General features: G+C 42.6%; 1 protein-coding gene across 1 annotated transcript in view; it reads left to right on the forward strand.

Moving 5' to 3' along the window:
* AOAH (acyloxyacyl hydrolase) overlaps positions 1-18,498 on the forward strand; it is a gene marked incomplete at both ends in the record, with an annotated part of 215,226 nt that overhangs the window by 77,483 nt on the left and 119,245 nt on the right. The window contains 5 exons of the mRNA XM_080918374.1: positions 6,966-7,025; positions 11,977-12,047; positions 16,336-16,396; positions 17,510-17,580; positions 18,331-18,379. Coding sequence (XP_080774500.1) covers positions 6,966-7,025; positions 11,977-12,047; positions 16,336-16,396; positions 17,510-17,580; positions 18,331-18,379 — 312 coding nt within the window. The remainder of the gene's footprint in view (positions 1-6,965; positions 7,026-11,976; positions 12,048-16,335; positions 16,397-17,509; positions 17,581-18,330; positions 18,380-18,498) is intronic.

The following is an 18,498-nucleotide window of genomic DNA, read 5'->3' on the forward strand; positions in this document are numbered from 1 at the left end:
TATCTTCTGACCCTAGCTTTCCTTGGTTGTTTATAGTGCTATTATATTATATTTCTATTATATTAAAGTTCTTGAGACCTCATGAGTTTTTCTTCATTCAGTTTGGCATCTCCATTGGTGGCTTCCTTGCTCAGATCACTTTTGAGCAATCATGTGGATACGAGTTTGTGGGAATAGCTTTTGACATTAGTAGGAGAGACAGTTTTCCAGGGAACTCCTCAATCCTCTTCTACAGTGTTGCCTAAGCCTTGGGTATAGGTTTCTAGGTGTATCCACTTTGAGACTGGGATCTACACCTGCATTTTGATGAGTTGTGGTCTTTCTGTAATGATCTTTTCTGTGCAAAGAGAAGTTTCCTCGATGAGAGGTGGAGACTACATTTTCTGTGGGCATAAAAATGAGATTGTTGTTAAGGATTATGCACATTTAGTAAACTAGTGATTGTTGATTCTCCTCAAGGGACCATAGTTTCACTAGCACTGAGGAGTTATCTGCTTCCAGTATGAAACATGGCCTCGCTCCTGCTGAGTGGGGCTTAAGTTCTATTGGAGAACTTTTGGATACTGCCAATGTGTGTGTGCCATCACGGCACCCTTATGGTTATAGTGCAATACTTGTCATTGATGTGGCTCATAGGGATCATAGCTAGGTAGGGTTGTTGGTTGTCTCTCTTCTTTGGAAGCTTGCGTGGGAACTTCTGGTATCATAAAAGCAAGTTCTCATCCTTTCTGGTGTCCTTACTGTCCTCATTGCCACACACTCCATGTGCACATGTTTTATTTCCTAATGAAATGTCAAAATTCAAATAGGTGGTGCGCTAACTGATCTTTTAACCCAACCCTTCAACTCGGCACACCTTAGCTTGGTACCTGCTGTGTTGCCATTGAAGCAGTAGCCTGCAATATGGACAATGTGTTCCTAGTCTCCATTTAGTAATCTTCATCTCCACCAAGGTCTCATTATATCATGTGATTTACTTCAACATGTCTTTGTTGCTGTATACTATTAATGACATCATGAGAGACCCAAAGTCATAGCTGAGTCATCAAAGGTAGGAGACATTAGTTAGTTCAATTGTGGGTACCATCCAGAATGACAGTTCTGGATGTATCCTCCTGGATCTATGATATTTCTACCTAAACTCAGAAACTTGAGTGTTCTCATCGTTAGTAACACTGTAGAATAGGGAAATAACTCATCTAGGGATGATGAGGGTTTTGAGTAAGGGCCCATCTTAATCTTTGTGGCCAGGGAGAAGCCTTTTCAAGTCCACAGTATACTAATGTAAACAGTCTTCACTTTCCTGAGCTCTCAAGCATCACACACAGCTGTCCTACCCCTAGAAGCAAATGGCAGGTTTACTCATCCATGCACCCCATGCCTGAGCCTTAAATAATCAGGAAGGGGGCCTTCTCTGTTCCTGGGTGATACCAAAGGGTGGGGCCCAGAGCATCTTCTGAAGCTTTCTTACACTCCTCACTTCCTTGTTGAATAAAGTAACTTGTCACTGTCTGGACCTCATGCAGAAATAGCTGGCATAGCCATTAGTCACAATAGTCACCCAGACTCTCCCGGAACAGTCCCTGTCAAGAGACAGCATGGATGAAACAGGGCCCCTGACCCAGCAGACTTAATCAGAGGCTCTGTTTCCAGGTCACTGTGGCACTGAAGCTCATACCCCATGCCCTCTCTGCACACTCCAACCTTGGGGTGCCTCTTGGGTTCTAGCCTAGGCCCCTCATGGGAGGGTAACAGGATCAGCACAGAACTCTCTGGAGTTGGGAGCCTTAGTTGCAGCACATGCTCTGTCATACACAGGGGCAACAAGAATGAGCAAGCACTGATGGAGTAGTCTTCATTCTGGAAATTAGAAAGCATAGAAAAGAACACGAAAGAGTGTTAACCCAATGGTGACTGTGGTGTATTCCTTTGCTCTTCTGCATATGTAAGATCAGGAACTTAATTTCTCTTTCTTAACATAATAGCGATACTTTTTAAATAGAAAAATTAATAGCATATACTAATTGGACACAGTAATATGTGACTTAAGGGCATTTTAACCCAAGTATGGATTCTATGTTGGCACATTTGTTTTTTCATATCCCTGTATCCTTCCCTTATGCCCCTCCCCACCTTTTCATAGTCCCCGTTGTCCCCCCACAGAGTATCTACTGTCATGTCATCATTCATAATTTGTAAACCTGCTTAAAATCCTGAAACCACTTGCTATTTCTGGTTGTATCCATTTTCTGACAAATAATGTAACTTTGCTCTTTTTTTTTAAACGACTTTATTTTGCAAAACAAAGATAAATGTAAAGATTTTAAACATTTTTTGCTTAAAATTATACATTTTTGTCAGTACTGTTTTTTCAGACATTAAAATAAATTTTACATAAAACCATGTGAATATGTTTTTTAGTCAGTACTTGATTTTTTTCAAGGGCTTGACAGTATGCATTGAAAACGTACTAGTTGCAATAAGCGTAAAGTACATGCAAAACAAAACACAACATGGAAATAGTCAAAGTCTTCTTGTTTTGTGAATATATGTATATTTTTTGTTTTCTTTATTTCTTGGACTTCATACAGTCTGTGAGTTGTTTCTGGGGGAGTGCAAGCCTCTGGGGTTAGCATCCCACTATCAGTGACTGCATATTATGTCTGTTCTTTTGTGACTGGGTTATCTCACTCAGGATGATCTTCTCTAGATGCAGCCATTTTCTTAAGGATTTGGTTAAGTCATTGTTTCTGGTGGCTGAGTAGTATTCCATTGTGTATATGTACCACAATTTTTGTATCCATTCATCTTCTGAAGGACATCTGGGTTCCTTCCAGCTTCTGGCTATTATAAATAGAGCCGCTATGAACATTGCTCTTATGGCTGAAAAGGATCTTATATATTTTGTTCTTTTTCCAGTTCTCTGATGGTTAGGTAGGCTGTTTCTATAGCTTCACTGTTGAGTGGTGGTGCTCAAGCATCTCTGTGATGTGTTGGTTTGAAGTCCTTGTGCCAGGTACCCAAACTCATATAGCTGGGTCACATGGGAGGTCAGTTTTGAGTTTTCTGCTAAATTTCTATATGGAGCTCCGAGGTAGGAGAACTAGTTTGTTTCCTACAGCAGTGTAGACAGACTCCTTTTGCACAGATCCTTGCCAATGTTTTTTTATTTTTATTTTTATTTTTTTTGTTTTCTTAATGACTGTCATTCTGACACCAGCAAGATAGGATATCAATGCAGTTTTAATTTGCATTTTCCCAGTGGTTAAGGATATTGAGCTGTTAAAAAATAAAATGGTTTATTTACCATATTTTTGTTTTGTTTTCCTTTTTACCACCCAATTCATACCTTTAATGTTGGCCGAGTAGTTTGTTTTCTTATTGACTGGGTTTTTGAGAACTCTCTATTCTACATATTCTCTATCAGATTTAGAGCTAGAAAAGCTTGTTCCACATCCTGGAGGCTATCTCTCAGACAACTATTTCCTTTGCAGTACAGAAGTTTTTCAGTTTCACGCAGAACTATTTATCCACTATTAGCCTTACTTTTTAGGTAACTAGATTCCGTTTAGAAAGCCCTTGCCTGTGTCTGTACCTTGGAGAGTTTTACCTACTTTTTCCTCTAACAGTTCAAAACTTTCCACTGTTGCACTGAGACCCATCAGAAGTTGAGTTTTGTACAAGGTGAGTGATGCGTATACTTTAATTTTTCTATATTCATCAGCATGTAAGCAACCATTCCAGAGCCATTACTGGTGAAGCAGTCTTTAGTCCAATCCATATTTTGGCATCTTTATTAAAATCAGATAGATGTGTGTCTACTGAGGTTTATATTCAAGACTTCTCTTTTATTATCTTTCTGCAAGCGCCATCTTCTTTTTGTTGCAGAATAACTTGAGATCAGGTATGGTGATACCTCCAGCAGTATTATTTTTGCTCATGGTCATTTTATTACCCAGAGCCTTTTGTATTTCCATAGAAATTTCAAGATATTCCCCTATCTTTGTGGATAATGGCTTTCGGATTTTAATAGAGATGCCATTGAACCTACAGACTGTTTTGTGGCAGTACAGTAACTTTCCCAATATTAAGTAGTCCAATCTATGATTATGGGAAGTTGTTCCATCTTCTAGCATCTATTGTTTTTCCTTTAGTAGTTTAAAGTTTTCATTATAAAGACCTTCTGCTTCCTGTGTCAAAGAAGCAGACTAATATGAGACCTAGAGTAACATGTCAGTGACTGCTGAAGATGAGGGATTCATTTTCTTCAGTGCTGTAGCCACCAGTGAGTTACCTTTGTTTCAGTCAATAGCCTCCCAGCCATGTGCAGTCAAGACCTCTAGTTTAAGTGGCTTTAATCCAGAGAAGGAACATAGAAGAAGGAGAAAGAGAAGGAGAAAGAAAAGGAGAAAGAGAAAGAGAAGTAGAAGAAGAGGGTGAGGAAGAGGAAGAGAAAGAAGAGAAAGAAGAAGAAGAAGAAGAAGAAGAAGAAGAAGAAGAAGAAGAAGAAGAAGAAGAAGAAGAAGAAGAAGAAGACATGACAGGAAGAAAAACTTTGTTGAAAAGATTCAGCAGAGAAGGGAGGAATGAAGGAGAGAAATGGGGGTGAAAGTGACTAAAATTTATTATATAAAAGTATAAAACTATCAAACAACAAAGAGCTTTAAATCAAATAACATGATGTCTCCAGGCTGCTCTGGGAATGTGCTGAGGGTTCTTTTCTGATGGATCTTTCCTTCCTCTGAAGTTGCCAAAAATAACAATTCTCCCTCCCCTTTCTTTCCTTTCCCCTCTCTCCCTTTTCCTCCCTTTCTTTGCTTCCCTCTCCCATCTTTTCCCTATCTTTCTCTCTCTCTCTTTCTCTTTTTCCCTCTCCCTTCCTATCCCTCTCTTTCCCTCTGCCATCTCTGTTACAGAGAGTACAGTCAACATAAAAATTTCTTTGGGTTTTTATTTCAGTATCTTTTGCACAGTTGCCATGTGAATGAGATGCTGTGTTGAACCCTGTCGATGTTTAAAGGGGCCTCAGCATGCAGGGGAATCCACCCCAGATGAAAGCTTGGCAAGAGGGAAAAAATGGCCTCAATGGTTCACATGGACAGAATGAGCTTGAGGCTAATAAGAGCTGCCAAAACAAAAATCAGCATGCAGATCTGGTGTCTGTTATCCTGGCTACACCACAGGGGTATGGCTTTAAACAAACATGATTTCCAGAATCCTCCAGGATTACTAGAAAAAACCCAAGGTAATTCAGTAAGGTCAGTTTTTAGTGGCCATCCTCTAGTCAGTCTTTCTGTTAGAGAGATCTTTGTTGTCAATTCTGTTTTCCCTGCTGTCCACAGACAGAAATGAACAGTGAGTATGGCATTGGTATGCAGCCTAGAGAGGCCTACTGTATGGTACCTTCACACTAAAGCCTTAGCCGACCTATCACAAGCAGGTTAGGATGTTCTATAGGTTAGATGGCCAGAGGAATAGCAGAGAACGTGCTCAGTGCCTCACTGTTTTAGGGTTTTGTTTGTTTGTTTTAGTGCACAGTGATGCTTTAGTTTTCTATGAAGCATAACTTGTACCAGGTTTCTGGCCACCAAGACCTGTTGGGGAATTTTTCTCCAGGTCATCTCTGTGCACTCTTAGCTACCCACCAGCCTGTTACTTTTGACCTAAGGCACATGCTAGGTGTCCTCTGAACTTGATCCAAAGGAGCATGATTTCAGACAGAAACCAATGGGGTGTTGGGGGCGAGGGGTAGGGGTGGAGTTCAGTGTCCACTCATAGATGACGAATGGAACTGGCTTCTTTGAGAAGCTCCTTCTAGAAGGTTCACTCTGACTCCAGTTCAAACTAGAAGGTCATTTCACTTCTCTCCTGACGCCCCCCACAAAGGCCCACACTGAAGAAAAGGAGCTCATAGGAACAACAGACAAGAGTTAAACAATGACCCACTTCCCGAATATCTGTTAAAATGCCAAGCTCCATATCTCCCATGAGGCTTTGCCCTTTCTATTGCTTCCATCTCAGAAGTCACTTTCCTCCATATATGGTCACTGCTTCAAGACAAGAATAACCTTGTCAGTGACCAAGAGTGGGTACTTACTCAAGCTTCAGATGGGATGCAAGGAAGGGTAAGAAATGGCATTTTCCAATGAACGTGTCAGTTACTGAGCATGAGATTTTAGAGCTGCCCAGGGACGGGCCAAGGATGGGAACACTGGGGCTGGTACATGTACACTGAGTGTGGTATGCCCGTCCTGGGAAGGAGTGCTTGGGGCAATCCTTCTCCACATCTCAAGTTGTACCTCTCTGCCTCCTACAAATAAAGTGGTCCTTTAGAATTTTTTTTTCATAACCATCTTTACTGACCATGAGTTGATTCTCTATATTTGCAATGTATGTGTGTAGACTTGGTGCAGTTACATGCTCTAGAAATGGACGGAAGAGACCAGCAAGTATAGAACCAGGAGAGGAGCAGGGAAATGATAGATGGAATGCTTTCACGTGGCATTGGGCACACCTGCCGTGCTACAGGATCCCACAGGGCTGTTGGTGCTCTTGAGGACAGAATTTACAAAGGAACAGAAACACTCAGGCCTGTCACTGCACCATGGCTGTCAGGGAGCAGAGGTTCAGCGTGAGTGTGTGCCGTCCTTCCATGCTGACCTGGAGCCAGCGTCTTTGCTTCAGACCATTTGCGTTCTTCTAATGCCGTAGTTACATCTCCCGGGGCTGTAACTACTGCAAGAGGTAATGTTTGCAAGATAATTAACGTAGCACATGGTGTAAAGTCTTAATGAAGGCACCTAGAAAAAAGAAATGGCCTTTCCATAAATTGTGTTATCAAAAAAATCAGTGGGATGACTCACTCATTGGCTGCGTATTTGCAGCCCTTGATTGGAGTTTTAGAAAAGGCGTGTAAATCGCCAGTGAGACGGGACTTACTGTGTGACCTCATTCTGCTTCCATAGGAGGCCTGGAAGTCGGAACTGGAGAAGGCGAGACAAGTCCTCAGGAGATCCTCCACCGGGGTAAGCAATCAGCTGACTGCATGCCAGCCCCTTCCTCCGCCCGCTCGGCTCTCCCGAGTCCTGTTCGCATACTCCAAAAGCCAGAGGCTTCTCTGGACAAAGCCCAGTGCTACTGCAATTGCTTTGGACCGAAATAGGAACATGAGCTCATTTCTGTTTCTTCTCTTGCCCCTGCTGCCTTCACTCTGTGGCAGGAAAGATCGGCCCCAGGACTCTGACATTCAGGGCTGGCTGCTCTGTGGGAGCTGTCGTGCGTTTGGTGGCATCAAACACGATCAAACCCCGTCTGGTCTCTATTGTCTACCCACTGCACATCAGCAGCACTGTCTGTCCCTCCCCTGCGGTGATGACTAGAGCTGTCTCATGACATCACCAAGTTGAGAACCCGTGCTCTCTGACTGCTGTAGTGAAAATTCTGCATCGTCTCTTCCGCTCTGTAAAGCACAGTAGTACCAGGCAGGGCTTCATGTCACGGAGCCTCAGCTTTCCTGGCTGTGGGGTTAGGACAATGATAGCCTCTCCTGTAAAAGGACGAAAAGCACCTGTTATCCTGCCGAGGACTTTGTGCTCAGTACCCAACACCACCATTGCCGTTTGCCCTCTTAGTAATGGCTCTTTCTCAGCAGACAGAATGCTTAGCAAGAATCAGCCACTTAAGTATTTGACTTAGGCTCCTTTTCTAAGGGATTGTTGGAATCCTGCCACAGCAATTACACTTTCAGTTCTGGTAAGTGGGGCAAGTCAGTCCCAGTTGAAAGGGAAGCAAGAAAGTAGGCTGGCTGCTGAGGCTGCTGAGGCTGCTGAGGCTGGTGACAGTGACAGCCCTCAGCAGCCATGCAAGTGTGCAGATCTTGTCACTGTCCCCTCCCTGCTGCCTAACCTCATCAGTCACCATCAGACAATGTGGCTAAGTGTTTTGGATTTAGCAACAGCGAAACAGGGAGAGGGAATTCACTGACCTCATAGCTGACCAGACTCTGCAAATAAAAATTATAATATGTCCCAGTTAAATTTAAATTATAATCAGTGTTATTCTGTGTGTCCTATACAATACTTTCATAGGACAACCTGCAGGGGCCCTATGAGTTTTGATGTACAAGGCTGATCTGAGTTAGATGGTAACACAGAGATGTTTCTACATAATTGACTAGTCAATCATGATGTCAGCTTTGCCACTCACTTCTAACTCACAGAACAACTAAAGGCTGGTAGTAGCCAGTTCCTCTAGGCTGCATAATATGTTGACTAAGAAGCTGAAACACCACAACGTCCCCATGACCAGCACCTTCAGAGATCGGAGAAGAATGGAGGAGAATGAACTTGTCTTTTGTTCCTCTCAGTGGGGACTTAAGACTTATTTTAAGGCATTGTTTATTTTCCTAGCACAAACAGCCTTGGCTCGAACTCAAAGGCTAATTAGCATTTTACATTTTTTTAAAAATTTCTGTCACCAGCCGTGAAAGCGTAATTGGTGAGTCGGGAGTCTAATTTCAAAAAACCAAAAGAAAAAAAAAATCTATTGAATGTTTCAACAATTAAGAAACCATCCTAGAAGAGTATTTCCACTCCAGATTAAAAGTATCAAGGGGAGAAAAAAAAAAAGTAAGTGCCTTTGACGGTGTGTTCAGGGGATATTGGCTGTAATTAATTCTATGTGATGGCTAGTGTAACTGCAGACCTACTAGCCACGATCCAGAGAGCAATGTGCAGCAAATGGCACTGTCTCTTCTTCACAGCCTTCTCCTGTGCAAGGCTGGACAGGAAGGAGATGGAGAGATGGCTCAGAGGTTAAACATGCACTCCTCTTGCGGAGGACTGGAATGGGTTCCCAGCATCGGACAGCTGAGAGCCTCCTGTGCCTCCAGCTCCAGAGAATCTAACAGCCTCCTCCGGCCTCTGAGGACACTGCACTCTCAAGTACAAAGCCATATGTAGACGTGCATTCAAAGACAAAGCTATAAAATAAGGATCAATATTTTGCACACGAATTATCTTTTCTAAAAATTTGGACTGGAGAAAAGTGATGTGCTCTCAGAGGAGTTGAAAGCTCCAGAAAAGCTGTAGATCCCAGGGAAGCCCCTGGAGGCCCCTCTGGAGCTTTTCACATACTTACCCGAGAATAGGTATGTCAACTGTTTAGAATACCTGCTGTGGACATCTTGTTTAATTCTCACCCATACAAACTAGATGGAGCTTTCCCCCTCGGTCTCACTCTAGAGAAGAGAAGGCTGAGACACACTAACATTCTCTATGTAGCTAGTGCATGAGCAATGCACTGGGTAAATCCAGAAATAGCTCTTTCCACATCCAATGATACTACTGTGCTGATAGTTCTCTGCCCAGGTCTCCTCAGTGCTGAACCTGGGCAGCACCTTTGGATTGGCCTCTGTGGATATGAAATTATACTGGGGACAGCCTGTACAGCTGTACACAAAACAATAAGCACGGGCCTTTCTGGCCAATCAAAACCCACCACAGAACAATTAATAAAAAACACACAAAGTCGAAAAACACTTTGCGATATGAGAAGTCAATTTCTAGTTAGCCTTGTATAGAATAATGATTGAATCACACACACACACACACACACACACACACAATTTTGACCTTTCTTTGATGCCATTCACCCCTGTGTATTTCATTCAAGCCCCATGTGTTGCTCTGTATCACTTACCCTCTGGTGAGGGAAGCTGGTCAGACTGCACTGGCCCCAGGGACTGCCCAGATTCTACACCTTCCTTTTGGATGGGTTTGAACACAGCCAAATGCAGAAATTTAAATCTATTTCTGCATTTCTAACAGAAAGGAGGGGTCTAGCAGGTGTGTGAGCAAGGACCTCTGTAGTGTGGCTCACTGACCATCTCAGTTTGTCTTTGCAAGCACATTGTCTGCAGTTGGGAAGGTAGCCTGGGGCCAATTGTCTATCTCTCATGTGATACAAAAAAATCAGATAAGAACAACCCTGTCTGGCCAGAAAAATTGGAGGGACTCCAGACGTGCTACACTGTCTACTGACCGGTTCCTGACTTCAGTGTGTTCTGAATGAACATCAAAGGCAGCTGCAGCCTTCCAGCTGCATTTTGACAATGAACCATTGTACAATCATAAAATTTTATTTTATTGTACCTCTTTGTAGTAATTATAAGACTTCACATAAATTTTAAGGGTTGGTTTTCATCAATGTTGAACTCCACATTGTCATTAGAATAATTAGGCAAGCTTTCAGACTAAAGTACACACTACGAGAAGTAAGTAGCTCTGATATTTGAATGCAACTGATTTAAGTCTCAGATGTCTATGTTTCCAAACTGTCACCAATGTTTTGTATAAGGCCATGCTGATGTTTGCTTTATTGTTTGTCTATAGTTCTACTCTCAATAAGATGCTACATCTTTGACTTTAACCTTCTAAAGCATCCCTTTCTCCACTGCTACTGCCTTGCACATCAACATGGTTTCTAACCATTATAGTTTTGTTCTTCACCTTCAGTCCAGGATAGCGGACACTTGGCACAGTCTAGACACTGATTTGAGTTGCTGGCATCTAGCAAACAGAAGCTGACACATGTTATACAAGGCGGCTTGTGGCTAGGAAGCCCAGGCTTGCATCTTCAATGAGTTTTCCCCCTTGTTGCTCCTCAAGGCAACTCATCCCTAGGAATCCTCTTGGGATGCTCCTATACCTGACCACTTTAAGGATTCTCCACTGTCCTCATGGTGATAGGAAGATCATCCTAAGCTGTCTTAATGCCTTATTTCTTACATGGTTTGTAGACTTCTATAGATCTCAGTGTTCGAGCAGCACTGAAATGCTTTATCATCCCCTAATATACCAAGCCTTCACATATGTTTTCACATGTAGTGGCATGGTTCCAGAGTAAGGGTTGAGACTTATTCAGCTTTTGTGTGCACATCAACAATCTTGTTGAAATACAGCCTATCTTAGGATACGTGGTGGGGAAGGCTGTGCATTTCACAGGGTTCCCAGGTGGCACTGACACTGTGACCTTGAATGGCAAGGACCAGAAATAGGTTTTCTTGAGCCTTAGTGAGCAGTAGACTGATTCAGGAGAGTACACATGAGAAAGGACAGACTTCCAGGATCCATCCTGGAGTGTCCAATTCAGTACATTTTGGATGAAAGTTTTCATCTCACAGAGACTATAGACTGTATCTTGAGTTATAAAGTCTTCTGCATGTCTGCCTTACTGCCTACTATCCCCTTTCTGTCTAGTTTCTAAGTCATCAGCATTCTCTGCAGGCTTATTAAAGAGCTCTATTAGTGCCTTCACTTTGGACCCCACAGATAATGTTAAAAGCTTGGACCTCCACCCACTTGGTGAGCTAAAGACATCTTTGTGCCTTGCATAGACATGGGGGTTATTCAACAGGGTTACTCCTCTATTTCTAGAATTCTGGGGAGGTATCACAAAGACCTATACAATACCTTATTTATATTCGGAAAAGTTTTGCTAGTTCTTCTTGGACAGAGTTAAAATAGCATTACTGCCCACAGGTACACCTCATAGCTACCTGAGGGACTCTGGGCTGGTGGAAATCCACTGTTTCTTCCTGTCTATACAGATAGGATAGAATTATTTTATTTGCAAGTGTTCTCAGGCCTATTTTAAAAGCATTCCAGAAGAGAAATGTTTGGGTACCTGACCAAAGTAGGCAAGACCCACCTGGGAAGAAGCCTGAGAATGGCTATGAAAGAAGAAACAGACGGCTGGGTGAAGGGGAAACTGGGCTCCAGTGGCAGGAATTAGCACAGGCCACTGTACGGAAGGCAGAATGGATGTGGGACACAGAAACAAGAGCAAGCCCTGCAGCTGGGTAAACAAAAGGGAACCAGATTCAGGTCCAGCCATCAGGACCACAGAGCAGTCTTTTGGTAGAAACCATTCTTTGAATTAACCAACTCTCTTTTATTGTCCCTTTGACGTCCCCAGAAATATCCGAGAAGTGGCCGTGATATTTGTTCACTACCATTTTTGACCAAGATCTGCCAGAAAATTGAATTGTAAGTATAGTGTTTCTACTGTTGAAGCAGATATGACATCACTCTGCCTGTCCTTGTTTATATGGGCACTAAAGCAACATTCATATTTAAAAGGCATCCTCCTGAAACTGATCATGTTTCTTGCTCAAAACATGACTTGTACAGAAACTAAAAGACACACCTGTTTGGGATAATTTTGAAAATGTATCACAGGCAGTCTCAGCCCCAGCAAGCAGAATCCCAGGGAGGCTTTCAGGCAACCACTGACATGCAGGAAAAGCTCCCTCTTGCCACATAACATATGAATGAAGTAGGCTGCCAATTTCTTCCACACTTTCAAGGATTTTACCTAACTGTGCTGGTGAAGGAATGAAGAAAACCAAGCACACAGAGAGACAGAAAGAAAAGCTGGGGTGGGTGGATCTGGCTGTCTGATGGAGAAGCCTAAGGACCACTAAAACTCAGTGTGTTCATTATATAGAATTGAGCAGAGAAGTGAGGTTATTGTATATGGCTGACGAAGGTCATTACATACAGTCAACAAGGAGGTGGGGTTTGTAATATGTAGCTGGATCAAGGTGACAGGTTTAGGTAATCTCTGTAGGAGCACAGTCTGTAGGAGAGTAGTCTTAAGGCAGTAAATGCTTCAAGGCGGGGCAGAGGATGGTACAAATCTGATGCACATACTATCAACATCTCCAGACGACCAGAGAAAGGCTTTACTATGTCTTGAGCCTTATCCCGAGGAGAAGGTGTGGCCATTTCCCATGGATCATTTACAAGCTGTGCCATATCAGCACTAACACAGGGCCTCTCTCACTCAGGGCTCCCTCCACTTCCCACAGTCAGCACTGGCCATCACTGTAACCACAGAAGGACACTTCCAAAAATTCCACAACCCAACCAACACACACTAGTGACAATGCCATTTCCAGGGTGGAGAGATAATACTCAATAGTAGCCCATTATTCCAGCAAGCATAGAGCTCTTTTCTCACTCTCCGGTTTTGTAAAAGACAATAATAAAACTATCCCAGCTTCACTTCGCCCTATATCTAGACTCAAACTAAACATCACAGAATCAGTACCCCCAACAGTAAGACAAATGGTGAGTTGTGGAGCAAAATATTCGAGCTGTGTCCTTATTTTCTGTGTTAGTGAGTAGAGGGAACAACTCTTGGGAAAATAAACACCAGTCAAGGCCAACTCTTGGGGGAGCTACCTCTAAAGGAGCCCCATCCAGTCACCATTTAATAGTGCCACTAGCTGGCAACCAAGTCTTCTACACAGAAGCCTCTGGGGGCATTCTACTTCTAAAGCATAACACTAAACCTTAAAGAAGTACTTCCACAGGCCAGCAGGTCCCAACCTTCTCACCCTTCCCCAGGTATATTTAGCACCTTGCATTCTTCATATTCATTTCCAAAGATTTTATTTTCTTCCGTTAATTTAAAGGATTTGAGACACTTAATGCCTTTAAACATATTTTTCTTTATCTAAAATCAAACTTTAAATTGAATTTTTGCTACCTCGGAACCATCTAACATTAAAAGGCAAATTCCTTGGCCCCAGACCTATTGAGAAAGCACTACTTTTCTCATTCTCCTGGTGAGTCAGTTTGTCCCCAGATATGACCCCTGGTTGCCTATGTCCAAGTGTCTGCACGTCAGGAGACAGAGCTAAAGCGCTGAATGTACAAATGATGCTTTAATGGATGTGAGTCACCACAGAAGCATCTTAACCCACACATGGTCCTCCGGCCTTCCTGTGGAAGTTCCTGTGACTTTATTCTCTGACCCAGCTTGACTGACATAGGAAGAGGAGACAAGAGACTTACAGGTACAAGAGACAGACTGGTGGTGTGCTCTGAGGGGCTCTGTAAGTTCCTACTGCTGCTATAACAAAATGTCACAAGTATGTTCTCTCAGTCCTGAAAACTAGAAATCCAAAACCAAGGGCATCGGGAATACGTTCCTCTGACAGATACTGTGAGTCGGATTATTCCCCACCTCTTCCAGGATGCTGTGGTGGCCATCCATTCTTATAGCTACATCCCTCCAGTCTCCATCTTCATTTTTCATAGTCCCGTTTTTTTGTTTTTTTTTTTTTTTTTTTTTTTTCTTTTTTTTTTACCTCTTGTAACCGCCAGTTACATCTGATAAAGGTTTATGCTACCGGCCTTATATTAACCTGATTACATCTTCAAAGACCTACTTGGATTAAGTCCAGGTTCACAGCTATTAGGAGTTGAAACTTTAATTTATGTTTTCTGTGAACATCCTTCAAGTCATGATGAACGCGTTCCAGTGCTCCAACATCCATCATCTCTTGAGCTTTGTGATGACTACATTTGCTGAAGATCTCTAATCCACTATTAGCATAGCTGGAGAAAGGGGGAAGCTGCTACAATTCTGACCTACATTTACAGTCTCTTATGAGTCAAAGAGTGACAAACTTTTCCTAGCTCATCTGCCAACAAAATCCACGCTGCAGCCAGCTGGCCTGAATACCAGTAACTTCATCCTCTCTGTGGATGAGGTTAGGTGCAAGGAACCTCAGGTTAAAAGAAGAGGGGACTATCAGACATGAAAGAAGATGCTTTGCAGCTGGGCATCCTGCTCACAAGGTGTCATCATGCCCAGCTCAAGCTGATATGAGACCCTATATCTTCTTTAATGATTTCACTGAAGTTTTCAGTGACATCCAAGTGACATCTCTATCATTGAACTACACTTGAAATTCTGAATTCAGGAGCATTTGGAATCATGGGTTTTCTTGGCCCAACTTAAATAAGAAAATTATTCACTTATGGTAAAAAACAAGAAATAAAATGTTTTAACCCATTTTTAAAAAAAAAAAACCATTCCATGATTTGTACTATGCCATAAAGTATTTGGTGATTAACTGCTTATAATAAGTGCAGCCACCTTTACTCTATAAACCAACCTGTGGTTAAGAAATCATCCTCATACCAAAATTGGCTGGTGCTTTCTATGTATCAAGAATGATTATATATGTTGAAGCAGGCACTATTCGTGATCCCTTTCAGACAGGTAAGGTTACTCTCCAGAGGCCACAGATAGGGCATAGGATAGACCTGACAGTTGGATTCAGCCTCTGCTCTCATTGGCGCTCAGGACTCCCAACCCTCTTCTTAAGATGAATAAATAGATTGTAGTTCTCAAAAGAAAATAGCACTTCTTTTGAGCTCCATTCATTTGCCTCAAAGCTCTCAAATCTGTTTAGATGCCCATGATTCAGAAGACCATTACAAAGTCCCAGACAGTTCCCTGTTACTAAGTCTAAATTTTAGGTTCCAGGAACAGCCCCATCCTGCCCCATGGCTGCACTCTTCTTCTGTCCTATATCCAATTCCCCTCCAAATGAGAGCCTTGCTGCCACTTTGAAGAAGGAAGCATTTATTTTATAGCAAGGCACAAGGATGTCCTTCCTTTCAGAGTATCCATAGTTTTGATCTGATTTATGTTGACCATCATGCCTATATTCTTGGCTGCCCAGTCTTATATGAAGGAGCATATGTTACCAACTAATGCCCATTAGATACGCAAGATTCTTAGAATGAGTGGTTAAAAGGGAAGATTTCCTTAGCACAAAGACAATTTAGAGATGTATTAGTCAGTGTCCTATTGCTGTGAAGGACACTATGGCCACAGGAACTCTAATAGAGAAAAGCATTTACCTGAGATTTGCTTACAGGTTCCAAGATTTGATGCATTGTCATATCAAGAAGATTTCTGGCATGCAGCCAGACATGGTGCTGGAGAAGTTGAGAATCCTACATCTGGATCCACCAGCAGCAGGAAGAGAGAAAGACACTAGGCTTGGCTTGAGCATTTGAAACCCCAAAGTCCACATTTCCTCCAGCAAGGCCACATTCCCCAATCTCTGACAAGTACTGCTACTCCCTAAGGATCCAGCATTCAAATCTCTGAGCCTATGGAGTCATTCCTATTTGAGTTGCCACAGGAGTGCCGGCTCACTGAGTAGACTCAACGTGTAGTCTCCTACCTACTGGGCTCCATAACGTTAATATCTCGTGTCCCCCACAACTCCAATAATTTGTTTACCGCCCCAAATCACCCAAGTTAAACAATAGAGAAAAACTGTGATATTAAATAAAGAACAGTGATTGACCAAGTGCAGCTCTTGTTCTCATCCATCCGGAGACTCCGGGGTTTATATTTGGACCAGCTTCTGTCACATAGACAACCCACGTCTGAACATGCTTATATTCACAAACATCATTTAGTTTTTTCTTAGTTCACCAGGTGTTTTGTCTTCCTTTCTAGAGCTTTAAAGAAGGCCGTGCCATTCAAAGATGTGGATTCAGACAAATACAGTGTTTTCCCAGTGAGTATTGCTCTGAATAAACAGCTGTTCACTGCATATTGTAATTCATCTACAAATTTCTCTCCTTTGACAAAACAAGACTGAATTTTGTTTATGAACATGCATCAGTTCACAGTTTTAAGGATTTTTTGACTTCGTAAAATCATCAATCATCAGAGTAAACCCCACATCCAGTTCTGTTCCTGCTCTTCCCCGCCCAGCTGCAGTTCTCCCTGGGACTATCATTTCCTAAAAGGGTGGTGGGCTTATTTTGGACATTCATAACCCTGCTTGAGCTTACGCTCTAAAGTGTGTGCACATGTGTGTTTGGTTTAGAGTTGTTATGATGACAATGAGCCTTCTGGGAAAGCAAGCACACAGGTGTCCTGCCTGGAACTCTCCAAAGGATGAGAAACCTTGGCAGAGAGCATTAGATGATAAAGCAGATTTGATCTGGTTTATGTTGGCCATCATTATGCCTGGTTGCTTGCTGGTTGGTTGAAGCTATTCAGCAACATAGGAATCCTAAATGTCTGGCAATTGGCATGGATTATTCTCAGATTATCCAACAAAGAGTTTAGTGCTGGCAAAATAGATAAATTATTTTATACTCTGAGAAGACTGATGGTTAACAGAACAACTTCTAAGAGTATATGTAAACACACACACACTCACCCTCATGCACACTCACAAACCCTCACACACACGCACTTGAGCATGTGCACACGCACATACACACACACTCAAAGAGAGGAGGGGCAAGAGGGAGAGAGAAAGAGAAGGCCACAGACATAAACTCACACATACATCCACTTGTCGCACACACATACATATGTTTACACAAGTACATGCATATGCATGAACCCTAACACTTCCACACAGGCACACACCCAATGTCACTCCTAAGCATACATCTATTTAAATATATACTTCCACCTTTTTCTGGGTTTGGTGTCATATTACATTTTTCCTCAGACAGCTTGTCTTATGTTAATCATAATTTACCTACCCATATTCAATATTTGAGTTACAAATTGCAGATGCCAATATCTCATATGCAGCACCGATTAACCTTCACTATGGGCAGCATCAGAGCAGGCTAACCACCCTTCTATGTGTGATCTTCAATTTCAGACGCTACGGGGCTACCACTGGCGAGGGCATGACTGTAATGACAGTGACAAGACGGTGTACCCGGGAAGAAGGTAACTCTTATTGGAGCGAGACACAATGGCTTTCTCCACCCTGGGGCACCCCAGTTGCTGGAGTTTCTGCATTCATTCATGCACAAAGATGTTTGTCCAAATATGCTCACCGTAACCCTGATACTTGCAAAGCACACTGGGTAACATTAGGCAGTAAACAAAACTGAATGTTGCCTCTTCTAGTGGGAGAAATGAGTGATACAAAAAGGATTGTAGACATTGACACAACCCTCAAGTGAATTCTTCCAGTCAGTTAGACCCAGGAGTTATGTCCTGTCTCCTTAGAGGGAGGCGTGGACTCCATGTAATATGACACATATTCTGCACCAGTCCTATCTTGATGGCCAAGAGGCATCGCTCACAATAGCCAAAGCTGTGCCACTTGTTGCTGGCACAAAACCCAGTGTAAGAGCTGTAAGCCGATGGGTGCTGTGCAGCTTGCAGCAGTGTTGGTGGCTTCACCTTGCTAAAGAAAATGGTCTGCAGACTTCTTTCTTATGCTCACCACTCCACAACTACATCAACCAGAGAAACACTCGGTCTTGGAAAAGACTGGCTTCACGGCTAAGTTTCCAGAAATCAAGAGTTTAGAGAGGCTTTTTTATATCACAAGTACATGTAGGGTGCTCTTAAAGAACACTGCTATCTTACAGAGCATCTTGTTCATGGAACATTCACTGAGCATTCTGGATATGCCAAAAAGCAATGCTGATGTTTTGTTGTTGTTTTTGTTTGTTTGTTTGTTTGTAGGCCAGACAACTGGGATATCTATCGGGACTCCAACTGTAATGGCATCTGGGTAAGCAATGAGTTAAAATAGAGCACCATGTCTTGCTTTTCTGCCCTCTCCAGTGTATATTTTCTAAAGCCATGTCAGGAAGGTGAGAGCCTACAGGAGGGGGGGGGGAGTGAGGGAAG

This window comes from Micromys minutus (genome assembly GCF_963924665.1).
Source record: "Micromys minutus genome assembly, chromosome: 6".
In the NCBI taxonomy this organism is placed as follows: Eukaryota; Metazoa; Chordata; class Mammalia; order Rodentia; family Muridae; genus Micromys; species Micromys minutus.